The 25606-nt window shown below is 39.6% G+C and overlaps 3 protein-coding genes across 3 annotated transcripts in view; 1 reads left to right on the top strand and 2 right to left on the bottom strand.

The window, feature by feature from the left end:
• Positions 1-1603: 1603 nt before the first annotated feature.
• ppp1caa (protein phosphatase 1, catalytic subunit, alpha isozyme a) lies at positions 1604-13595 on the bottom strand. The gene is made up of 8 exons (XM_037689218.1): positions 13459-13595; positions 13081-13197; positions 7874-8005; positions 5981-6211; positions 5793-5897; positions 5498-5721; positions 3668-3802; positions 1604-2397 (listed from the first exon to the last, which is right to left on the bottom strand). Exons 2-8 carry the CDS (start codon positions 13133-13135, stop codon positions 2281-2283), a joined length of 999 nt encoding a protein of 332 aa, XP_037545146.1. The 5' UTR covers positions 13136-13197; positions 13459-13595; the 3' UTR covers positions 1604-2280.
• Positions 13596-16048: 2453 nt separating this feature from the next.
• Positions 16049-21156, top strand: cldni (claudin i). The gene is made up of 3 exons (XM_037688706.1): positions 16049-16121; positions 18424-18556; positions 19395-21156. Exons 2-3 carry the CDS (start codon positions 18425-18427, stop codon positions 19896-19898), a joined length of 636 nt encoding a protein of 211 aa, XP_037544634.1. The 5' UTR covers positions 16049-16121; position 18424; the 3' UTR covers positions 19899-21156.
• A 340-nt stretch (positions 21157-21496) lies between these two features.
• Positions 21497-25606, bottom strand: part of coro1a (coronin, actin binding protein, 1A) — a 10351-nt gene continuing 6241 nt past the window's right edge. Inside the window, exons 6-11 of the mRNA XM_037688707.1 lie at positions 24943-25062; positions 24466-24570; positions 24240-24385; positions 22917-22974; positions 22628-22843; positions 21497-21656 (exon numbers count right to left, since the gene is read on the bottom strand). Of these exons, the coding sequence (XP_037544635.1) occupies positions 21564-21656; positions 22628-22843; positions 22917-22974; positions 24240-24385; positions 24466-24570; positions 24943-25062 (738 nt within the window). The 3' untranslated portion in view covers positions 21497-21563. The remainder of the gene's footprint in view (positions 21657-22627; positions 22844-22916; positions 22975-24239; positions 24386-24465; positions 24571-24942; positions 25063-25606) is intronic.

A 25606-nucleotide genomic window follows, 5' to 3' on the forward strand; every position in this document is an offset into this window, starting at 1 on the left:
CACTTCACGTTACAAACTCACATGTACCTCCACTGACGATTAAATCAACCCGTGTTTTAAACACTTGCTATATTTAGCAGTTTCACGACTAATGATCCAAAAATCTACTTTTTGGTCAACATCTGTAAAGGGTGGTGATCCTTTGTACCGCCACGTTGGACTAAAACAATAAACCTGCTTTATTGAAGGGGAAAAATTGTTTTACTTAATTTTGCACATTTAAAATTATTATTATTTTTCACCCGTTTCTCTGCTAAACCTAAAAATTATATATTTTTTAAGCTCGAGACAAAATCCTACTGTTCCGGTCACGGTAACAAATTTTGCTGGGCGATTTATCGTCTCAGAAATTATTGCAATAAACAAAAATATCGTTTGAAATTTGACAATTGTTATTAATTATTGTCAAATTTAAGAAGAAATGTTGGTAAATTTTCTAGTTTAGTACCTTTTTTGACCACCGGATGGCAGTATAAGACTGTTTGAACTGAAGGATGGATAGTGAGGAAGAAAAATGGGAGGGAGGCCCCTTGACAAGACGTGGGCTGTCTCTCCTTCCTTTTTCCGGTTCTCAAATTGGCAGACGCTCGGTGTGGTTTGAGCTCTTTAGCGTCACATTTTTCACACAAATCTTTTAATTTAAAAAAATCAGTAAACAAGCTCTCAGCTTCTTTTATCCACAGAAAAACAACTTTTTACATGAAGGCACGGCTTTCAACCGTGAATTTTGGAGCTTTGACAACACGGACGTGAAAAACTACCGGAGTGAACAGCATCACACTGCACCGTTTTAGCTCGGGATAAAACCGTTTTTACATTCGGTTTGCAATGAGTACCTTTATTAACGTATTTCAAGATAAAATAATTGAGTTGTTGCGTTTGAACAACAATAAAATCAAATTTAACCGTTTATGGCTGTTTTGTTTTGTTCCTACACAAGGAGGGGAAAGAGAATCACAAAACATCTCCAACGATAAGTTCAGTCAGAAGTTTACAGATCTGCAGATGGTTTACAGAAAAAAAACTTTATGATTTATAAATGGTGGGGCTGCAAACTAAATTAAACTTGAATAAAAACCAATTTATCTTCAATACATTCACATTGTATTAAACCAGAACTGTTATTCGCAGACGTCACCCACACGTTGAGAGGTTTAAAGGATTATTGCAACTATTTAAAAAGAGAATTGTCCTTCCTCGTGAGCACAGCAATTATTTTTTATTTTACTTTAAATTCAAATAAACTTTGTTTTGAGTCAATGAGACTAAAAGTTAAAAGTTGTGGGTCTGAATCAACTTATTGCTTTTAATGACAGCTAAATATTTACAAACCGTCTCCTTGAGTAAAATGAAAAAGATTTATTTGTTTAATGAGTTATTAATTGTATTAGTTTTTATATTTCGGTGCAGTAAAAGCAGCTAAACCTTAGATTAACTTCTTTAAATGTTACTTAGGCAACAAAACAGGTTCTTAGTTTCTCACGTTTTAAATCAGACTGAAACGTAAAATTTCATTTAGTTTATTTTGCGTATAATCTGGGTGAAAGTTACACCCGTCAGTATTTATTTACACGTTTTATTAAACTGAGCTGAACGTCACTGAAACAAAAGCCGCCCGCTACGGGACAAATATGACAGATGATGATCAGGGTGGAATATTTTAAATAAACTGTTTTTTTTTTATTATTCAGCATCAAGTGAACTAAAAATAAAAGCAAGAAGAAAAAAAGTATCTACAAAACAGAAAAGAGTGACTCTACAGAACATCCATGGCTATAATCTCATCGAGCTGATTTTTTAATTGAAAATGGAAAAAAAAAAAACAGAAAAGAAAGTTTTTATAGTGATTCTGTGTAGTTGAAGGATTAACGTGCACGTTTCCACGTGTGCACCCAGTGTGTGGCTATGTGCCGTTTACCCCACCCCGCCGGTCACACACACGTGGATTCATCGAACTTTACAAAAAAAAAACTCGTGTTTGAACAGGTACAGTGGAGGCTCCGCCCCCTCGTCCCGCGGCCGCACAATGAACGGGACAAACAAAAACAGACAGGAAAGAGAAAAACAAACAAACAGCGACTCCCTTTCTCGTTCTCATCGATCACACGACGTACAAAAACTAAAGAGCCTACCGACGCTCAGACTTTGTTTAAAAAAAAAAAAATAGAATTACGAAGCTGAACCTCCGGTTGTTGCCGTCGGCGACGTGAGAAAAACATGTTTGGGAGGAAAAGAGAACAGAAGTTGTGCCCACGGAGGGCGGCGGGGACTCGGCGGGTGTTATTTCTTGGCCTTGGCAGCCTTGGCTGAATTTCTCGGCGGGGTGACCGGTCGTCCTAACCCCACTCCTCCCCGGTCGCCGTAAGGATACAGTTTCTTATCTGCTGGCTTCAGAATCTGCAGGAGACAAAAACAAAAACATTTCTCCGTTAAACCGACACACACACACGTCTGGGTTAGAGGTGCTCGCTGCCAAGTGTGAAGTAAAACGGATTAATCCTGGACTTGAGCGAGCGGTGCCGTTTGAAAGTGTTTTCCAGAAGCTCGGGTCACGTGACCCACATCAGGCAGCTAAACGAGCTGAACCGGATCGGCGTCGAGCCGAGGAAAACTCGTTGGCGTCCGGTCGCAACTTTTATTGATGATTTTTTTTATTTAAGGACATCGGTACGAGAAGAGAATTGTCCATTTTTCTATTTTTTTTAGGTTCGCATTTATGACTTTGCAGTGAGTATTTAACACGTTTTATACGCCACGACGACTTCCTGCAGCGAGTTTATGTTGAACAAACAAAACGACAGTTTAAGCGTAACAAATAGTTTAAAAACCGTCGTGTGTAAATCAACTGAATGTTCAAACAGCACCTGGGTTTGAAAAAACTGAGCGCAGAAGGTGGACAGCACATTTGTTTGAGTTTATGGTCAGAAGATTTTATTATCCTGAGGGAAATCAAGTTGACGGCTGCTTCAAATCAGACAAAAATTATAAAAAAAAAAAAAAAAAAAAGTATAAAGAAAGAAAAAAAAACTAATAATACTGAAACCATGAATTAGCAAACAGCAGTTATTGCACTTTAAAATGTAATAATGAAGGAAAAACACTGAATTTTAAAGCAGCAGTTTTTGCACCACTCTGATAACTCCAGTGGTCTCTTCCATAGAAAACAGGTTTATTTCCTAAAACTGAATCAAATAAAGTCCTTTCAGAGTAAAACCAGGTTTTTCGTGCACCTGGGGGGACTGAGTGAGAAGCTGCATTCTGTCCATAATAAAACACAGTTAATAACCTGCAGCCGTGCGCATCGTTACAGTTGGTCTTAACGGACGTTAACGCGACCGTCTACAGACGCAACATAACGAGGGAACACGGACCTTTGAAAATTACGTTATTGCTCCGGGTGCAGCTAGTGAAGAAAGCTGTAAAGCTCAGCGAGACTTCATTTGTTTGAATTCTTAATCAGAATCTCAAAAACTAAAAGCTTTTCGTGGGAAAACGCTTAAATTTAAGGTTTGATGAAACAAACATAAAGTTAAATAAAACCTGAACTAAATAGAATCTTTTAGGACACGTGTTTGTAAACACAAATATTTCTCCAAGCTTTTTATAATTTCGTACCAAACCTAGACAAAATAAAAAGATGTCATGTTTAAAGTGTTGTGGTCCGCACCTGAAAGGAGCACATGAGCGTCTCGTCCACGCTCATCATGGCGCCAGCGTTGTCAAACTCGCCGCAGTAGTTTGGAGCCGAGAAAAGAGTGACGAGTTGCCTCTTCGCAAAAAACTCGTAGCCGTCCTCAACCACCTTGGAAGAGAAATTAAAGCGTCAACACAAAGTGTCGAAAACAATCCAATTATTTTATAGATTCTGTCTAATAACGTCAATGATATACGTTATTAAATATTAAAAATGTCCTGTCGAGTAGTTACTTTGGAAAACCTTCAGATTCTACGATGCAAAAGTGAGAATGACAGAAGTTCTGTTGAATTCAAGCTGCGTGCACGTTTTCTACTCAAGAGGAGGAAGAGGAAGGAGCCGAAGAGGACTGTTCAGAAAGGACCGAGCAGATTACCAAGTCCACCGCAGCTTTTATGGTGAAGGACTTCGTGCTCGGCCGCTGAAAACCACGGCTCGTGCTCTTGGTCTCGCACTTTGTGGAGCCATGACAGGACGAACGAACTGGACCAAAAACAAAGTGGAGTAAAGCGGGTCAGATAGTTCTAACCCATCACCGCAGAACCGTGCGTGGCCATGTTCAGCACGTAGACTTTTATTTTGATCGTTTAGTTCATTAAACCGATTCGACACGAGTTCAGTCTGTCCAGTGGGCGGTCCCACCTGCTTCAAGCTCCGTTCTGAAGACCCTCAGCAGTGAACCGTCTGCGCGCCACCGAAGGGCCAGATGACATGACAGCGCCTCTTTAACGATCAAACCAAGTACTTTGAAAACCTCGCAGCCTCAGTAGTTACTTTTTGTTACTTTACCGTATTTTTCTGCCTATAAGTTGCACGCTTTTCCATAACTTGCACGCCCTGCGACTTATACGTCAAAGTGACGTATTTATGGATTTTCCCACATTTATAAATCGACGTTTGGCTGAGATATGACCGTTTTCATTCATTCTGACTGAAAATATTGAACACTACCATTTTCTGCCACTAGATGGCACTCTAGCAGTATGGCATGCCGTTGTGTCATGTAATAGGTAAAACGTGGCTATTAATGACACAATCGGCTTGCCATAGCCTGCCACCGTCCAAATCAGCTTCGTTTCGCTGCACCGCCCCGACGAAATGCAGCCGATTTGACCAATGAAGTGCCTTTATTAAATAAAAGTTCAACCGAGACACACCTTTACTACAATGTCGAGCAAACAAATAATTGTTTTTAAGTGTTAATTTTGTTAAATTCTTTTTTAAAAGTCCTCCCGTGCACGCTCCTGCAACTGCCATTTGGCAGCCAGTCAAGTTTTGGCTCAGACCAGCCTCGACCGCAGCATTGTTGAAAACCACAGCGGAGGACGAGGTGCGTTTGGTGACTTTATTTCACTTTATTCACTCGCAATCAAGCTACGATACACCCCCCCCCCCTAAACGGCAGCACTCGTCTCAAAAACCACCGAGGCTGTGAGTCGAGGTGAGACTGGATGGAAAAACAGCTTTTGTTGTCAAACTCATTTGAATGAAAACCGTTGTATTCTGCAACGAGGAGCTAAATATTTAGCTTCTTCCAGGTCAGAGATTCTGCTCGGGGTTTAGTTTGAAGTTTGGCTGCGGCTCGATTAGATTTTATCGTCTCAGCCTTTTGAATCGTAATGGGATGGAAACGCCAGGTGGTTCCTCGACTACAAAACAAGAGGCAAAAAAAAAAAAAGACTCCAGTGGTCCAGATGTTGTTTGTGACATGATCCGTTTTATAAAATTAGTTTTTTTGTTTTTTTTTTTAAGTTTAATACATGTTAAAAAAATAAAAAGTAAAAGGTACAGAACTGACACTACCTGATGTGCCCTGCATATTAGGTCCATGTCGTGTTTGTGCAAAAATTTGGCCACCACGTCTGCCCCGAACGTGAAGGAGACCCCGCGGTCGTTCTCCCCCCAGCCCAGGACGTCTTTGTCCGGGTCGGCCCACAGCAGGTCGCACAGCAAACCCTGGTCGGGCACGTCTGTGGGTCGCATTACTCTGCGGATCTGCTCCATGGACTGGAGGTCCGGAGAGAGTCCTGGGGGGGACGACACACGTCAGTTTTACTTCAACTCCCAACTTTATTCTATTTGACGTAACCGGATCTACCTCCGTGACAACAGAAGATCTTCTCGTCTACGATGGCAGCCACAGGTAAACAGTTGAAGCAGTCGGTGAAGGTCTTCCACAACTTGATGTTGTACCGTCTCTTACCTGCCGACAACAAGAGGAAAATAAACGTGCAGCACGGCTGGAGCTGGTTCGGTCATTACTCACGGGCGACGTCGTTCACTTACACTCGTCATAAAAACCGTAGATTCGATTGATTGAAGCGCACTCGTGATTGCCACGCAACAGGAAGAAGTTTTCGGGGTATTTGATCTTGTAGGCGAGAAGCAGACAGATGGTCTCCAGAGACTGCTTCCCTCGGTCTACGTAGTCGCCCAGGAACAGGTAGTTGCTTTCTGGGGGGAAGCCTCCGTATTCAAAGAGCCGGAGGAGATCATAGTACTGACCGTGGACATCACCTGCAGGGAGCAGCACGGAAACACGATTACAACTTTTCATGTTTAACGTGTGAGCAATTAGGACGTTGATGGAATCCACAAAAATGAAATGAACACAAACCGCTGGGTTTAAAATGTGTGGTTTGGGCTTTTCTTGTATTTAAATGGAAGAATCTTGTATTTTAAGTTTAGCACAAGATAAATTAATAGAAGAAACAAGCAAATTTAGCACAAATTATCAGAGACGACGGCGCAGCATGCTCGGTGCTTGGACGCCCCCTCGACCCAGTGCAGGTGGTGGGAGACACTGAAATAACATCATCGCTGGACAACGTCCCCCGCCCCATGAAGCTGCTGCTGAACTGGAGCTCGTTCAGTGACAGACTTCATCCTAAATGCACAAAGGAGCGTTACGGCAGGTCCAGCAGCTGTTCGACTCTACAACCATCACTGCTCCCAACAAACTCAATAAGGATTAAATACACGCTGACCTCGGCTAAAACACGCGCTCTGCCTATAATAATGTACTGTAAATAGTCTGTCCTCATTGTTCCAATACATATTGAACATTATTATCAATATTGTTTATCTTAATTCTTTATATATTGTTTTTAACATTTAGGAACTTTTGTGTGAAATCTTTTTATCTGTTGCTGCTGCTACACTTGAACTTCCCATCCGTGGGACAATAAAGGCCGTTTCTATTCTACACCTGGACCTTTAAGCTAAAAATAAAAAAATAAGTTACGATGTCCACGTTACAGTGAGGATCCCACCACAGAGCAGGGAAACAAGTCAGAGGTGATTCACCTACAACACGAGAAGACGAGAATCAACCCGAGTTGCACAAAGAAGCCGCTCACACCTGGGCGCACCGTGCATCAGAAAACACAGTCAGATAAAACTATGGTTCTGGTTCAAAAAGCGTTCGATACAAAAGCAACTGGACTTTATTTGTACCGGAAGACGTTTCGCTCCTCATCCGAGGAGCTTTCTCAATTCAAAGAGCAGAGAGTGAGAGATTCAGGTTATAAGGCTGAGTGAGACAAGACACACGCACGTATGTAGATTTGACAAGTCACACCTCAACACCTCAACAGTTCGGGCTTCTTAAAGTTTTTGTTCCTCTAATTCACAGACGAGGCCCCTCTGTTCCCATCAGGTGTGAAAACCGGCTGGGAATCGGTCTTAAAGTTGCATTATAGGTTTTTGGAAGTGGAAATCTGAGGCCTCCTCCTCCGTTAAGAGACGGCTTTTCCCTTTTTACATAAATTTGTTGTTTTCGTATTGAACGTTCTTTTTTTTATTTATCATGTCCTGGATGACTGAGAATCTTCACCAGCATATGGTTCTGGTTCACTTTGTTGAAATCAGTTTAATCCTTGCGTCATCGTTAGATTGGATGGATTTAACAAAACCACAACAATAAACATGTTTAACCCCCCCCCCCATTTTGACTGTTGATGGAAATCCATTGTGGCAACGGAGCTCTTTAATCCCTGCTTTTATTATAGTCAGCAGAATAAATGTACATTTTTAATTGTTAATTAATCAGATGCAGATGTACGTGCAGGGATTGTCTCCTGAAAGACTCATTCAAATCTGTGCAGTGGCTCATGAGACATTTTGTCCCGTTTTCCCTCACAGCCTCAACGATGTGGACTTCGTTGCACCTGAACTCACCGCAGATTTTCAAGGGAGCCTCGAGTTCGAGCAGGATGGGCTGGCTCAGGAAAATTTCTCGAGACTTGAGGCAAAGGCCACGAATTTCATTCTCCGTTAGCTGAACGTTCTTCCCCGGCCGAGAGCCCTTCACTGAAACAGAGCGAGACAAAACATTTTAATGGGGTTAAAAAGAAAAAGGCATCAAAGAAAGAAGATTGACACAAAGCAAAGCTACGAGATGTGATGCTTGGATTTGGAACCAGACCACCAGACTGGGCAGTTCACACCTCCCACCAGCCAAATGTTGTCAAGATTCTGTTAGCGGTTCTGTCCAACAGCCATTTCAGCAGGTACCGCCATAACTCAGAGGTAATGTACGGTTTGAAAATCACAACTCATAAACCAAGATGAGCTTGGCAAGTGTGCACAGAAGAAAGGTGTGAAACCACTTCCTGCTGTTAGCGGACGCTGACGCAGCACAAACACACGACCAGAGCACTTTGAGTTTGTTTTTATACAAATAAAACAAGAGAACACTTCTTCAAATCAACACAAATAAGATGCAACGAACCTGAATTACATCTCCATTATTGATCATTTAAAAATGAAAACGACGTTCTGTTGTTGGAAATGAATTCGAGGCATCTGAAGAATTCAGCAGGTTTGTCTGCTCGTCGTGTTTTCACACTTCTCGCACACGACCGAAGGAAACGACTCACGACGGAGACTCAATCAAACCATCTTCCTGCTGAACAACTCGCCTCAGCCCCGCATCGGGTTAAACGCGTTCCGCGTTAGTCGAAAAATAAACACGTGATCCAAATCAAATCCGAGGAAAACGCTCAGTAAATGAATAGTTTGGAACCTGATTAGCAGCTTTAACCGACAGCTGAGACGAGTTTCCTTAATGACGCCTGAAATGAAACGACCGACTGCGGCAGCTCGTAAATCTGGTTCATCGTTCAGTTCGATCTTACTGCTCAGCACAAACTGAAAAAATATATTTTTAGGAAACACTTCCTGCAATCAAACAACGCAAAAAGAAAGTTTTCACTAACAGATTCCACATCAAATCCTAAACTGGACTTTTTTCTTTAAAAACCACAGTTTTACAACGTTTGACGGTTCCATTGGTGGTGGGGATTTAGTTTTAGATGCGTCGTGGAAAAGGACAATTTAAAACCCATTTTTATGCCAAACATCAGTTTTGGTCGCCTCGCTGTTTGCAAAGCAGCTGCTGCACCGTACCAATTGTCCCAGCAGAGTTGCCGTACTTGAAACATGTTGCAGTAAAGCCGAATGGTTTGAGAATATCAGTAAAAAAACAGCTAAACTTACTGTTAACATGACTGTGAAACATTTAATTTGTAATAAACACAATGCTAATCTCATTAGCTTTTCAATGGAGTTTTAATGTCAAGTTAGCATCTATGCTAACTGCTGATCAGCCACCCAGTTTTTTTATTTCCTCATCTGCCTTTAAAGGTTTATAGCGGGTATATATTCAGAAATTATCCTTTTCATTTCCTTAAAAATTGACTGTTTTCTCTCGGACGGACAGATGGATTTGCACACCAATGTCTCATAACTAAAACTACCGGTAGTTTGTTGCCAGGTGTTAAATCACCAAATTTCAACAAACTACGGATCATTTTAAAGGTTTTAAGGCAGATAATTAGAAAAAAGTAATTACTGATAATTCCTTGTTGCAACTCATTTTGCATCACTTGTTTCCGTTCTCCCCTTTAGACACGACAACATATAAATCAGTCTTATTCATATAAACTTCCCTCTTCATCAGTTTATCACCTGCCTCCTAGAGTTTATTCACAAACCAGATAATAAAGACGCATCAATATTAAGTTTATAATCACAATTATAACGGTTTTCCCTCCTACATCGTTTAGTAACAATTGTACCTCTAACACGGTAGAAATAGTGTAACTGATTATTTTATGATGTGATGGATGTAGGTTTAAAAAAATGCATTTATAATGGGTCAAATTTTCCACCAAGAAACACTAAAGTGTCTGAGTTTACATTTGAAAAGATTCTGACAAAGTTCATTTGATTTGTCAGGATCGGTTGTTTACAGACACCAAAACACAAAAATAAAATATGTGGCTGTTTTTTTGTCCTCACAAGACCCCCCCGAGTGTTGGAAGTGAACTATGTTCAACCAAAGAATCAGACGCCTGTACAGGCAGAGCAGCAAAGCTCCAAGTATGAATCACCAAACGGATGTCGGGGAGGGACAACAAAAGGCAGATATAAATACTGCGTGGCTGCTCGTTACTTTAAAACCTGGATTACTGAAGCTAAGCCCCGACAGAGCTCACTCCAAAGTTAGCCGTGCAGCCAGTGGGTGACGGAGGCTTCGCACAGCGCCGCTCAGGAGGCTGAAAACAAGACGGTCCAGGTGAAATCAACGCTTCGAACGGTTCCTGACTGCTCTGGATGGATTTATGCGACGACGCTCCCCGAGTTCGATTAACTTTAGAGCTAGTCGTTAAACTGTAGCTGCTAATTAACCCCTCTATTTATCCAAACACATTCAACTGGTTCAGACTCAAAACAGGAAGTAGGACCTTTATGTCCACGTAGTTTAAAAATGATCACAGCAGCTGCAGTGGGATATTTATACTTAAATTCTAATCGAAGAGACGTTTTACTGTAAAACTACAAATACCAGCAACAATTTAAAAAGTCCAAAGGGTTAGATAACAGGGTATAAATATGGCCACTATCAGGTTTGTTTGTTTTCCCGAGTGTTGGCAGAAGACCTTATCACTGTCCAAGTACAAAACATTCGAGTGTCCCACAGTCAAAGTCAAACTCCCAGCAGACGTTTACCTGTGCACAAACACACACACATGCGAGCGCGCGTGCACGTGTGTGATCCCAGCCACCTCCAACAGCTCAAGCTGACCGTGCAGGGCCTAGATTTAAGAAGGTAAACAAACTAAAAGGCTGAGAGGAGTTTCTTAATAATCCAGGTTCTGGATCGAACATTAAATTTGTTTGATCAAACAAGTTCTGATGTCGAGACTTAAAGGATCCAAAAAGATGATCTTTGAGCCAACATTACCTTTAAACCAGTTGCAGTTTACTTTGCTCATCTGTTAAGATTATCTGGGTACAACAACGTTAGCGCCTTTTATCACCGTGGGTTTTTTTATGAACTTGGGAAAAACATTATTATTATTATTATTATTATTATTAATGAAAGTTTCAACAGAGATCCTTGTGATGTCCCAAAAAATAAAAGTGAGCACAGAAATTAAAAACGGGCAAAAACCATTGTTTTTCTGACAAATGTGCGTTGTAGTTTTGAAGCTACATGTTAAAGCAACGTTAAAATATTCTGAAGGTTAAGAGTCAACAATGAACCTTTTCCCACAATGCAAAGCAAAAGTAGCGCAGATACATTTTTATCAAATGTTAGCAAAAGCATTAAAACTATTTTAACCACGAGGGTCGCCCGTCTAGTTTGCAGCGTTTTCAATAAATACATCACAACTCTGTACATAAACAACTACCGGTACATCTAAAGGTTAAGAGGACCGGACTTAACCTGGTCAGATTTTTCTACCTGGACTACTGAGCATCAGGACATAAACAACTGCAGTTTGTGGCTTACAGTTAAACACCTGTTACCTGTTACGTTAGATCAAAAAGCAAAAAGCAAAGTTTTATATAAGAAACATTTTGTATGTAGATCTCCTTTAATAAAATCTGAACAGTGAACTATGCAGGTCTACACAAATTTTCACATTTAATATAAGTATTCCACTTTGAAACAATAAAAAACTGAGTTGGTTCAACATTTAATTCATTTATTTAAAATTGCACTAAATATTTAATTTAAATGTTACGTCTAAGTCTTGGGCTAATCAAATCGTATCGTCTTTTACTTCTATCGTTTTCCCCACACATGGTTATAGATTGAAATATTCATAATTTTGATGTTCGTTTTGATGAAAGTGTCGCAGGTTGAAGATCCCAGGTGTCATCTATAGTTTGTTAGTAAAATATAAATAAATAAGAAAATTTCCCCTCGAAAAGTAAAAAGGACGTGGAGTTCTCGCTGCAGATAAAACTCAAGCTCTTAATGAATTTCTAGATGAATAATATCTAATAATTATCTAAATAATATTTTTATCACCTCTTTAAAGGTAAGACCTGCTTCAGATTGGGGCGACATAAAAAAACTTCACATGTTACAAAGTTATATTTGAGTTATATACAGTAAAAAAAAAAAAAAAGATTTGTTTATATTGCCAACGTGCATTAATTCATTAGCGATGTTTGTGTACTTCAACCTGCAGGGCGCTGATCTGGAGCAAAACATTTAGACTGGATTAAAATGGTTTTTACTCATTACATAAACTTTCCAGCTGGGTTTTAGGAAACGTTTGTGTCTATTTGTTGACCACGACGTTTTGTTTTGCAACTGTGATAAGATGAAACAACTCAAACAGATTACGATTTAAACTCTTCTGTGTAGAAACTGGTTACTGTAAATATACACCCACTGCCAAAATAATGTTCTAGACCAGTAAATACGTTCACAGCAGCTATTAATAACATTATTTCACACCAAAAGCACTCTTTGTTTTTACTCTGTAGATTCAAATTTTAAACAAATTCAACAAGAAAATGGCATTTAAACCACTAAGCAAAAAATAACTAAATCAGATTCATCGTCTTTAGGTGCGAATATCTCCAAAGAATACGATATTATTGGTCTAAGAAGGGTAAATGTTAAAGTTCAAATGACCAGAATCAACCATAAAACAAATTGTGCTTGAGATGTTTATTAATACAATTAAATATTAAAAGACTAAATGGGTCATGACTTTGTGCTGTGTAGTATATAGTTAAGAAATAAACATCGAATAATAGTTATTAACATTTTGCTTTTTTTTTTTTTTTTTTGGTTAAGGGCCATTTCAAACCAATTAAAACACAGTTTATGTTCAACATGGGGGGAAAAAAACATAATATTCCATCTTAAAAGCTGTAAAAGTACAATATAATTCATGCGTTACCATGTATTTGTCTTTACTGGGAGACAATAATCGATTAAAAAGATGAGACTGTAAAAAGATCAAATAACGTCAGCGTCAATAAAAATCCTATGATCCAAAAACAAAACTAACTATCCGGTAAACGTTAACACAGAATCAAATTTAAACTCTTATCATCGTGATGTTTGTCCTCACCTTCCAGGAGACGCTGAATTATCGAGTCGATGTTTAATTTGTCCGGCTCCGCCATTTTCTCTAATTTCTGGCGTTATCGGGAAGTCGAGATCGTGGTTTTTTTTCTGTGCGTTTCACCTTAGGATTCAAAAACAGGACAGAACAAGAGACATAAACCGGCTGTTGTCCATAAAACACGCCATCGTTCAGATCCTGAAAGGAACGGTCCGACTGAGAGAAATCGACCGGCGCCAGAATCAATGAGCTTATCCGAGCGACGAAGCTGCTAGCCAAGTAGCATTAGCAACACTTTTTTAAACAAACTTTATTGAATCCGGTCGACACAAGCGACAAAATTCAAATTAAAACCTCTCTACGACGAATAAAATGTTCCCAAACCTTGCCTTCACGTTTATGCCTTTCCTCCTGGTACGGAAGATGTGTGAAATACTAATTTTTAGTTTAAATTTGACTCTGTTCCCCTGCTTTGTCCTGGTTGTTCCACACTTCCCCCCCAGGGGAACTTTAAAAGAAGGCCGTCTAAGACCAGCGTCGAGCGATCAGCGTAACGTAAGAGGCCGACTCAACCCGAGTTACTCGAAAGGTGATTGGTCCGTCAACCATTCGAAAGTTTAGAATCTCACATCCTATTGGATGGAATCAGAGTCGGTCATGTTAGGCTCCGCCCATAGCAGTTTACAAATGGCTGGTTTTTAAACTGAATTGCGCCCCCTGGTGTTTACATTTGGACTTGTATTACGTTTTAAATCCTATTTAACGAGAGATCACAGCAAAACCATTAATTTATTAATTTATAGTACATTGAACTATAATGTGAAAAAGGTAAAAGTCTGCTTTTTGTTTTTTATATTACTGTTTAGGCTCAGAATAAGAAATATAGTAAACATAATGTAAAATTTTATTGAGTATTCATTTTTAGACTAATCAGTTCTACGTTTCGAGTGTTTTATAAAGAAGGGGCAAAGAAAGGCTTGTAAAAGTGACGTAAAATTGGTAAAAGTTTTTTGTTATTTCTAGTCAGCCATGTCGAAAATTATATGTGGCTCGATTTTTTTTTTAAATGTCACAAAATATCTGTTTTTTATCCAAAAAAAACAAAACAAAACACCTAAACCAATATTTTTAATCAAACACACACACAAAAAGCCTCAATGCGGGCGTAAAGAAGTTGTAAAATCAATTTGATTAATTCATGATGGATGAATCACCAGCTCAAACCGAAGGAGGCGATGTGTTTAATTAGCTGCTGGTCTGATGAGCTAAACAAAGAAGGGCTTTTCCACCAGTCTCTGGATGGACATCTCCCTTTGGAGTCAATCAAAGATGGCCGCCACAACAAAGTGACCGCAACCAACACAAAGTTGGCTTTAACACAGTCAGTTTTACAGATGTCATAAAATTTGGTGTGTGAACGAGAGGGAGGCCGGTGGAACAGTGAGGCCAGAAGGAGCAGAGGTCACAAAGGTGCAGGACGTCAAGGACTTGGCGTCCACTGTCCAGGAAAACAGAGAGTGTGATGAAGAGGTGAAAAAGAGAGTCCGGGCAGGATGGAGTGGATGGAGAAAAGCTTCAGGAGTGATTTGTGACAAAAAAGGTCAAAGGAAAAGTTTACAAGGCAGTGGTGAGACCAGCTGTGTTGTATGGTTTGGAGACGGAGACATGGACAAAAAGACAGGAGACAGAACTGGAAGTGGCAGAAATGAAGATGATGAGGTTCTCCTTAGGACTGACGAGGATGGAGAAGATTGGGAATGAGATCATCAGAGGTACAGCACAGGTTGAACGACTGGGAGATAAAGTTAGAGAGACCAGACTGAGATGTTTTGGACATGTCCTCAGGAGGGACAGTGGATATGTTGGAGATATGTGGATGCGGTTGGAGGACATGGTTCTTCAGGAAGGCCATCCGGCGTAAAAATAATAGCCACATATGTGAGTTTGCTCGGTCTGGTGACCCCTGAAGACGGGAGCAGTTGAAGGAAAAGAAAAAAGCTGCAGCTAGCTACATTTAGCTCGTAGCTAGAGTTTTTTCTGCTTCTGCCTTTTAACAAATGTTTAAACTTTTCAGCTTTTAGCTCGTCTTCTGCTTCTTTTACCTTTAACCGGATTCATCGGCAAACTGCAGCGAAGCCGTCCAGCTCTCAGCGTTTTCGCAGAAAGTTCAGCTTCTCTGCTTTGTTCAGCTGGTGGCTGCGGTTTAACCCTCCTGCTGCCCTTAGGTCACAACAACACCCAAGACCTCAATGGTCATTTTGACCCAAGGACAGCAGGCGGGTTAATCCATTCGAGGCCTAGAAGCATGATTTTTAAGTTCAACAAAACCGTTTTTGTGTCATTTCATGGACTTTTTTCAACAAAATAAACCAAATATTTGTCAGGTTTGATTATAACTCCACACCTGGTCCACTCCTTCGTGCCGTGGTGCCGCTAAAGTCCAACTGAGACCACGAGATTACTCAAACCAAAACCCCGAAGGTGAGCAAAGGCAGCATTCCTTTTGATTTCTTCATTTTTTCCTTGTGTCCCGTGATCCACCACACAAATCCCAACAGCGCGTCAGTCCCTAAAAATGGCCTCCCCGCGCTCGTCATCCCGGTTTCGACAGAAGCGGGCGTGGATGCGAGCGCACGGAGCTGCTGGGATGTTTGTTTGTATGTTGGATGCACGGACGAGCTTCCAGATGACTCATGCTTTGATTTTCCTGGAAACTTCTGATGAGCACAATCAGAACTCAGCATCAGCATCTTTACGCACATCTTAGCGTTTATCCACCAATAGGATTTTCTGAGGACTTCCCTGCTGTTCCTGGAATACTTCTTTATTTTAAGGGGGGAAAAGTGAGGGAACGCAGGTCCAGGTACAAGTCCACACTGGTTTGGGTCCATACCTCCTCCGCTGTTGGGCGTCGAGCTCCACCCTCACCTTACATTTCTTCATAAATATCTTGGTTTCTTCAGGCAGCGGCGGCTCAAACCTTCAGGAACCATCTCCTTCAACAAGAAGAAGCAAAAACACCAGAGACGTCCATCTTTAAGCAGAAGGTAGGACATGAACGTTTCTGTTCAACTTTCACCCTGAAGATAAAATAATATTCAGTTTTTACAGTTGAAGAGGAACAAATTCAGAAATGTTTCATCCGTTTGATGATTTTATTCAAAGTCACATTTAGACGAGCACAGCGAGATTATTTTAACAAGAAAAATCTCAAGTTCTTTCAGGATCAAATCGACACATTTCAGATTAGAATAAGTTACGGCTGTAATCCAGGGTGGGTCATGTCTGCTTTAAGTGCTTAAAATAAAATGTTTTTATATCAGTTTTAATCCAAACATATTTAATATTTACCTTTAAAGTGTAAAAAAAAGTGATTTTAATGACCATCAACATGGTTCAAATCTTTATTTCGATGCTGCTTTTTATTTTTAGGATGTTTTCTCTGAGGAGTTGATTTATTTTTTATTTTTTAAAGAAGTCAAATAAAAGAATAAAAGCTTTAGTTTAATCCTTTTTAAAACTATTTCTGATTTGCGAGCATAACGTGTTAAATTCATCTGAGTAGATTTTATATCTGTTATCCTGCTGCTGTTTTAATTTTAATTATTGAACAAGTGAAGCGCTGTGAAGATAAAACGAAAGGCCTTCGATCTGTTCATGTGAGGGAGTGGTGCAGACAGTCGTAGGTGGAGGCCCCGGAGGCCCGGACCTGTCTGAGCACGACCGAACGGAAAAATGTGGCCCCAAACCACAGATTCTGTGCAGACACGCACGATCTGATCTGTTTGTGTGAGCGCGTCTGTTCAGCTGCGCAACAACAACAAGTAAACATGTTGGTCCCATTTTATTAATGGAGCGTCTCTCAGAAACAAAATAAAATGTTAACATTTGTGTTTTTTTAAAAATGGTTCATGTGCAAAAAGCTAAAAGTAAAATGAGAAGTGTTTTCTGGAACGCAGACGAACAATTTTACTGAAACCTGCTGAAGAAGCGTAAGCTTTTCTTAAAGCTCAAATAAGCAAAACACTAGCTAAATGCTAACAAAAATGCTACCTAAAAGAAGCAATGCGCTACCTTAAAGCCAATTGTAGCATTACACAAGCTAAAAGCTGAAAGTCGCTAAGAATTGGCTAGATGTTAAAAGTAAAGAAGCAAAGAGCTAGTTAAAGAATAAAATCAACAACTAGCTGAAGTTATTAAAGGGCTAGCTAGAAGCTAAAAGAGTAAACAACTACTGAACAAAATTAAGTAAGAGAGCAGTAACGAAAAGCTAAAAGCAACAAAATGTGAGATTAAAAACTGGAAAGTAAGGCAAAGTATCACTCGTTTAAAACTAAATGTAGCAAAACATTATCTAAAAGCCAAAGGTATCAAAAACTTATTAGAAGCTAAAAGTAGCAAAATAGTAGCTAGACGCTAAAAGAGTAAACAACTATTGAAACAAAAATTAGGTAAGAGAACGGTAATGAAAAGCTAAAAGCAACGAAATGTGAGATAAGCTAAAAGTAATCAAAGTAAAAAGGAAAAGTATCAAATTACTTGTTTAAAACTAAATGTAGCACAACATTAACTAAAAGCTAAAAGTAGCAAAAACTTACTAGATGCTAAAAGTAGCAAAATAGTAGCTAGAAGCTAAAAGTAATAAAAGGAAAAAGGAAAAGTAGCAAATTGCTTAAAATTAAATGTAGCTAAACATCATCTAAAAGCTAAAAGTAGCAAAAACATTACATGATAAAAGTAGCAAAATAGTAGCTGAAAGCTAAAAGTAGCAAATGGCTAGCTAAAGGATAAAAGCAGCAAAAGGCTAGCTAAAATAAAAGTAACAGAAGGTTAATTAAAAATTAAGAGAAGCAAAATGCTAGATGTAGCTAGAAGCTGAAAGTATAAACAAGAGCTACAAGTTCAAATTGCAAAAGACTAGCTAGGCGCTAACAGTAGCAAAAGGTAAAATTAGTAGAATAGTAGCTGAAAACTAAAAGTTTTCTAAAGACAAACAGGCTGAAGCAGATTTCAAAGAAAATGTTGGAATAATTTGAGATTTTAATCTACTTAAATGGGGAAAATATTAGTTAAATATTTTTGAAACATCTAAAAGTTACAAAAACCAAAAGTCACAGCACCCATCTCCTGAACGAGCCGAATGTTTTGATACATGATCGGCTGAAATAGCACAAACTCTGCAGAGGTTGTTAAACTGCAGCAAAACGTCCAGAAAACTAATAAATAAGATTTCAAATAATTATTTTCCAAACACACAGTGTCGGTGCGTTTCCCTGAAGCTTTGAGAGGAAATAAACTTAAAGAAACAACTTTTTAATTATTTTTATTCCTTCTTGTGTGTTTTTCCAGAATGGGGTCCTCGGCGATTCATGTGGTGTGCGTGGCGCTCGGGGTCGTCGGGCTCGTCGGGGTCATCGTCTGCTGCACCGTCCCGCTCTGGAAGGTGTCGTCCTACGTTGGAAGCAACATTCTCACCGCTCAGGTAATAAAACCAACACCGACCGTCACGCCGTAAACAAGTTCAGCCATTTAACGTGTCGGCTAGTATGGGGTGCCGTTTGTAAAGTTACACAGTCAAAAATTAACAGCAATATTTTGGTTTATTTAGCCTTTCATAAGAAAAAACTTTTTTTTTTTCAAAATCAGATTTTCACCATGTTATTCATATATTTATAAATGTCATAGTTCCAAACTAAATATTTAATTTATAAGATAAATATTTAGTTTATTAACTTAATACTTAACTTGCAAGTTAAATATTTAGTTTGAAAGCTAAATATTTAGGTGTAAATAAAACATTTAATTTTCAAGCTAAATATTTATTTAAAAAACTAAACCTTTAATTTCTAAGCTAAACATTTAATTCCTAAACTAAATATTTAGCTCAGACCTAAACATTATTGTCCAAGCTAAACATTTAATTTCCAAAACAAATATTTAAATTGCTAACTAAATATTTAGCTCGGACCTAAATATTTAACTTGCTAGCTAAATATTTAATTTGCAGTTTGTAAACTAAATATTTAGCTTGTAAATTAAATATTTAGTTTGGAACTATGACATTTATAAATGTATGAATGACAGTGAAAATATGACTAATAAAACATATTTTTTTTCTTATGAAAGTCTAAATAAACCAAAATATTGCAGTTTATTTTTGACTGTAACTTTACAAACGGCACCCCATAGGCTAGCACTGATTAGCGTGGCAGCCATTTTGATTTAGGTTGCCTCCAAAAGTTAAAAAAGCCCAAAATGCTGATTTTGTCGTGACCAAATAAAAACTCATTGCTGCCTTTTGTCTGTCTTTGTGTGATCAGAACCAGCAGGAGGGCCTCTGGACTGAGTGCGTGGTGCAGAGCACCGGGCAGCAGCAGTGCAAGAACTACGACTCCCTGCTGGTTCTGGCCAACGAAATCCAGGCCTCGCGGGCCATGACCATCATCAGCTGCATGCTGTGCAGCCTCAGCCTCCTCGTCCTGTTCTGCGGGGCCGACTTCACCACCTGCGTGCAGAACGAAGACATCAAGCCCAAGATCAGCCTGGTGGCCGGAGTGGGCCTGCTGCTGGCCGGGCTCCTGGTCATCATCCCCGTCAGCTGGTCGGCCCACATCACGGTGAGGAACTTCAACGACCCCCTGGTACCGGCTTCGCAGAAGAGAGAGATGGGAGCGTGCATCTACATCGGCTGGGCCTCCGGCGTGCTGCTGCTTCTGTCAGGAGGTCTGATCTGCTGCTTCAGCAGACCCAAATCGGGAAGCTCAGGAGGAACCGCCAAGTACTACAGCAACAGCGCCTCGGCGCCAAACACCAACTACGTGTAGAAGCTCTCAGAACCGGACTGGTGTTTGACGGAAAGGAGGGGGGCCGAGATACGTGACGACTCGCACCAGTTGTTGATTAAACCAAAAATACCTGTAAATATTTAATACAGATTATAACTGGTTATTTTCCTGCTTTCATTTTGGGTGTTGGGGCTTAAGCTAGCTGTTTGTCGTGCGCACCAGAAGTGTCTGAGGCACATTAAATCATCAAGCTCAACAGAATACGAATTCTTGGTTTACAAACTGAAATGAGTTGTAATTTAGCTATTTTTTGATTTGACAATAAAGATATTGTAGCTGTGCTTGCCTGACGTTATCGTTACTCATTTAGCAGGTTTTTAAGAAGTTAGGTGTACAGAATATTCTTCTCGTGTCGCTCTCTACTGCAGAGGGCTTCAATCAGTCCACAATATATATCTTTAAATTACATTTTTTTAGGTTTCCACCTCTCCGTCAGTTTCTCTCTACAGAGAAAAGAGGAGAGAAACTGTGGGCCAGATGTGGAAATTACCGTAAATGCTAGAAAAGCTGTGTTGCGAAAAACGAGTTATTATAATGCCAAATAAGTCGTGTTGCCAATTACGAATTAAGAAAATGGCAGAAAAGTTGCGGAAGATGATTTACGGTAAACACGAGAAAGCCGCACCGCCTTCTAGAACGAGTTAACGTAAAAGAGCGGAAAGCTGCAACGTCACAAACTAAATACGTTAAATGTGGGAGCAGCTACGGTGCCTATAGAACGAACCGTCGTAAAGTTGCGCAAAATCAGTTGTAAAAGCTCGAAAAGTTGCGCCACTAAAAATGGATTACTGTAAAACATGGAAGAGATGTGCAGCTTTAATGAACACAGTAACAAGAAAAGAAGAGAGTATTTACCGTGCTCATTAGAAACATGCCAAAATACTTTACTTTTTAATTACTAAAGTCCCTTCAGGAGCTCCGTAGCCGTTTGGTTTACTGCATTTACAACATGAAACTTCAGCTATAAAATTAACTTTTTATTATTTTTGACCTCATAGTGGACTTTAAAAGGACATCATCATTCAGAAACATGAAAAATGTGTTTATAGACAGAAAAATGACACGACGGTGAGCTTTAAATACAATAATTAAAGAAAAAAGAACCATAATGTTTTGTTTTGCAGTTAGTTAATATTTTGAATCATTTCTCTGATCTTGATTTGTCTTTATTAAACTTGTTATTGTGTTTAAATAATCTTAAACCAAATGTATTTCAGCGAATCCCTCTCTCAGAATAAACGTCGTGTTTTATTTCTTCATTAAAAAATCTGTTTCTCATATTGTTTTGTTGTCGTTCATGTTTGATGTTCAGTAGAAATGCTTAATATCAGTCACAGACGTGCACGTCATCTAGTTTTACTGTAAAAAAAAAAAAAGAAAAAATAAAGCAATTTGAAAATACTGAAGACTTTATTTCAAACAAAATTTATATATTAAAATAGAAAATGTTCAATTTCAGGCAAGAAAACAAATTCAGGCTTCAAGCTAACGACGTTTTCTAACATCTGCTGCCGTAAAGTTGCTCTTTTTGTTCACAGCTAAAAGTTTACAGCAGCTGAATTCTTTGACTCGTCTGTTTTGGCTCCGCAGACCACTGCTCGGGTTTTATTGTTGTTTATTTGTTTACAGCCAAACGTTTATCCTTCAATGTTTGCTCTCCAGCTCTTTCACGCGCTTGGTCAGCTCCTCTACGGCTGCTTTCAGGCCCTTCAGCTCCTTCTTCAAAGACTGGACGTCCTGGAGGACAGAAAGAGACACGTCACACCGCCTGAAGACGTCATCCTAACGAGTGCAGCACGTTACAAGCTCAAGATGAAAAACAGCTAAAATTAAAACAGAAAAAACATCTTACTTGGATGGATGATAGATGGTTGGATGGATGAAAATTTTATTTCTACGGCAGCTCAGTTATTATTTTTGACTTTTAATTTAGATTTTTCTGTTTAGGTTGTAGCTAATGCTAATTTTAGCTTTTAGCTACTGTTTAGCTCAATCTAAATTAGCTATTAAATACAATTTAGCTCATTTTTAGCAAATATTAATCGTTATGCTACATTTAACCTTTAGCTGCTGTTTTGTTGTTTTTGCTTAACTATTGCTTTTATTAAAAAAAAAAAAAAGGATTTGGTATTTTTGTAGTCTTGCTAATGTTAGCTTCTAACTCATTTTTAGCTAGTTTTTGTACATTTACCTTTTAGCTACTGCTTTGATAATTTCAGCTTTTAGCTACAGTTTTGCTATTAACTTAATGGCAATTTAGCTTATTTGAGCATGCAGCTACTGTTTAGCTCATTTTAACTTTTACATATGGTTTTGAAAATTTTACCTTTTTTATTACTTTATTTGAATTTTAATTTTTTTTCTACTTAGGTTGTTGCTAATGCTAATTTTATCTTTTAGATACCATTTAGCTACTTCAATTTTAAGCTGTTGTTTTGCTAATTTAAGCTTTTATCTGCTGTTTTATTACCATTTATTATGATTTTGCTACTTATAGCTTGCTAATTTAGCTAATTTTAGCTATTTTTCTGTTAATAAATATTATTCTTAGTTATCCTGCGAGTCTCCTGTGCCTGCCTGCGTCTTGGGTTCACACACACCGACAGAATCGCAACAACTCCTGCTTTCCTTGGGTCAAAGTGACCCCTGAGGCTTCAGGTTTATGAGGGAGGGTCATTTTGACCCAAGGGCAGCAGGAGGGTTCTCACCTCGCTGCTGCTCGGATGACTCCCGGCAGAAGCCGTCGTGGTCTTCAGGAGACTCTTGTGAACTTTGAACTCTTTGGCTTTGGTGGTGGCCGTGAACCCGTCCTTCAGGGAAATCAGAACCGGCGGCGCTTCCTTCCCACCGAACCACTCGTCCGCCTCAACCGAGGGCTCAGGACCGATGGTGTCCGGGTACAGATCCTCCTGGAACAGGTCCGACTGCACGGACCGGGGTGGACAGAGTCAGCCGAAGACGTCTCAGCTCAGAAAAGCGCGTTTCTATAAACCTCACCTTGCGCGGCACCGTCATCACTATGGGCTCACACTTCCTCTCGTGGAGTTTGTAGAACCTGAAAGACGAAACATTTAAACAAATTACTTGTGTTTTATGTTGACGTGTGTTGGAGGAGACTTTCGAAACACAATCTAGAAGTCAAAAACTGAAAAATACAAGCTAAAATGTAAAAGTAGCACAAGGCTAAATAAAAAGCTAAGTGTTTCAATACGTTAGCTAAGAGTCAAATAAAGCAAAATGCTAGCTAATGGCGAAAAATGCAAACCCTAGCTAAAAGTAGCAAAATGATAGCTAAAACCTAAAAGTAGCACATCAATGAATAAAAGCTGAATGTAGCAAAATGCTAGATAAAAAAACAAAAGAAGCAAAAAAAATTTAAAAAGCCAAAAGAAGCAAAATGCTAGCTAACAGCTAAAAGTAAGTGTTTTGTAAAATGACGTAACATTCAGTAAACTAAAGTTAACATGAAAACTGCAAGCTAAGGGTCAAACGCTAGCTAAAAGCTAAAAGTAGCACAAAGTTGAATAAAAGATAAATGTTGCAAAATGCTAAAAAAAAAAGGGCCAAAATAAGCTAAATGTTAGCTAAAAATATAGAATTTATACAAGGCCAAATAAAAAACTAAAAGTTTCAATATGTTTGCTAAAAGCCAAATAAAGCAAAATGCTAGCCAACAGCAAAAAATGCAAAACACTAGCTAAATGTAGCAAAATGCTAGCTAAAATCTAAAAGTAGCACATTACTTAATAAAAGCTAAATGCAGCAACATGCTAGATAAAAGCCAAAAGAAGTAAAATGCTAGCTAACAGCTAAAAATGCTAGAAATAAGTGTGTTACAAAAGTAGACTTCCTTGTAGCATTCAGTAAGCTAAAGTTAACGTGGAAACTGCTAGCTTAAAGGGTCAAATGCTAACTAAAATCTAAAAGTAGCACGAAGCTGAATAAAAGCTAAACATTGCTAAATGCTACATAAAAACCTAGAAGTAATACTTTGTACAAGGCCAAATAAAATGCCGAGTGTTTCAATACATTAGCTAAATTCAAATAAAGCAAAATGCTAGCTAATAATGAAAAGCGCTAGCTTAATGTATGAAAATGCTAGCTAAAATCTAAAAGTAGCACAAAGCTAAATAAAAAGCTAAGTGTTTCAGTGTATTATCTAAAAGCCGTAAAGGAGAAGCAGGTAAAGAAAATGTTTGGTTTCTTTCAAATCCGTCCACTGGTTTATGAGATGTTTTGGTGCAGGACCCACCCTCGGGCCCTCGGACCCTGGGACCCTCGGACCCTGGGACCCCTTCAGTTTAAAGAACCAGTCAGTACCTGGCGATTTCACATTTGTTGACCTCCAGGCCCCTCTTGGGCATGTAGCCCATGCCCTTCTGGCTCTCCTTGCTGCTGTACATGGACAGGTAGTGGACGTACGGAGCTTCGTCTGTCACTTCGAAGTAACGGATGCTGCTGTCGCCCTGCGGAGGACGTCACAGAGCGTCAGACTGTTTGAGAGTGTCTGCATGGGTCACGACGACGGGTCGGTTCTGAATCTGACCTTGCCACAGAGGTAGACGATCCCGGTGTCTGGGTCAAAAAACGGCAGGAGGACGCCGCTGCTGGTGTCCAGCTCCTGCAGGGTCAGAGGCTCCGAAAAGTTGCTCTGGGAAAGAAGGAAATAGCTCCAGATAAGTCCAGAAGAGGTGTTTTTTTATTAGACTGCAGGTGAGAAAAGGTCTGGTTTCATCCAGACAGAGGTGGTTTACTGCAGAGGAAACACCCTGTAATCTGCCTGTGGAGAAACACGGCTGTTGTAACCAGATTAAGTTCCTCTTTGGTAACAAATACTTTTATTGCTTTAGGTTTGCATCATTCCACTGTGAAGCTCTTCAGACCGACGTGTTTGTGCTTCATAAATCACCTGAGCTGGACGCTCAGCAGTCCTTAAAGGATTTGTGGAAATAAATGTGATTTTATTTTATGGAGTTATTTCTGTGACTGATGGGTTTTACCACTCTGAGGTGTCGACACTCACCGGATCCCACAGCGCCACCTGCCGCTCGCTCATGCGACTGAAGCCGGTGCTCAGGATCTTCCCGTCGGACACGAACACGGCCCGGACGGGCCTGGAGCCCTCGTGAGGTTTCTCCTTCTCCTGCGACAGAGGAGGGTAAAAGAGTTCCTCAAAGTCCAGACAACTTTAAACAACTTTTACTGCCGAGATCCAAAGAAACTGATTCATTGTTAAAAAACAATTCAGTTTGTTCATAGCACCAAGTCACAACAGAAGTCATCTCAGGACACTGAACAGAAACATTCAAATATAAAAAGTAAGTTAATAAAGTTACTTATCTGAAGGAAGGCCCTGGGCCGAGATTTGACCTGGGGTTTTCAGAAGTGAAAGGTCACCGGATCAAATCCCAGCCGGGGACCTTTCTGGGTGGAGTTTACGTGTTTTCTCCTGGTTTCCTCCCACATGTCAAAAACATGCATGTTAGACTGATTGGTAACTAAACTGTCCCTTGGTGAGAGAGAGAGAGTGAATGGTTGTTTGTCTCGTTTGTCTCTATGTGTCCCTGTGATGGACCTGTCCAGGTGTCCCCCGCCTGTCACACGGTGATAGCTGGACATGGACACCAGTTACCCAAAAAGAAAGAAGTGGATAAAGATAATGAATGGATGGTAATAGTGATGAAATG

This window comes from Nematolebias whitei, chromosome 15, assembly GCF_014905685.2.
Source record: "Nematolebias whitei isolate Nwh7 chromosome 15, NemWhi1, whole genome shotgun sequence".
NCBI classification, from domain to species: domain Eukaryota; kingdom Metazoa; phylum Chordata; class Actinopteri; order Cyprinodontiformes; family Rivulidae; genus Nematolebias; species Nematolebias whitei.

Bases quoted from the DNA above. Each gene is read 5' to 3' on its own strand.
- ppp1caa (XM_037689218.1), bottom strand. From the start codon at position 13,135: ATGGCGGAGCCGGACAAATTAAACATCGACTCGATAATTCAGCGTCTC. The intron at 6,212-7,873 runs GTGAGTTCAGGT...TGCTCCCTGCAG, and splicing joins GGCTCCCTTGAAAATCTGCG to GTGATGTCCACGGTCAGTAC. The intron at 5,898-5,980 runs GTAAGTGAACGA...TGTTGTCGGCAG, and splicing joins CTACGGTTTTTATGACGAGT to GTAAGAGACGGTACAACATC.
- cldni (XM_037688706.1), top strand. From the start codon at position 18,425: ATGGGGTCCTCGGCGATTCATGTGGTGTGCGTGGCGCTCGGGGTCGTC. The intron at 18,557-19,394 runs GTAATAAAACCA...TTGTGTGATCAG, and splicing joins GCAACATTCTCACCGCTCAG to AACCAGCAGGAGGGCCTCTG.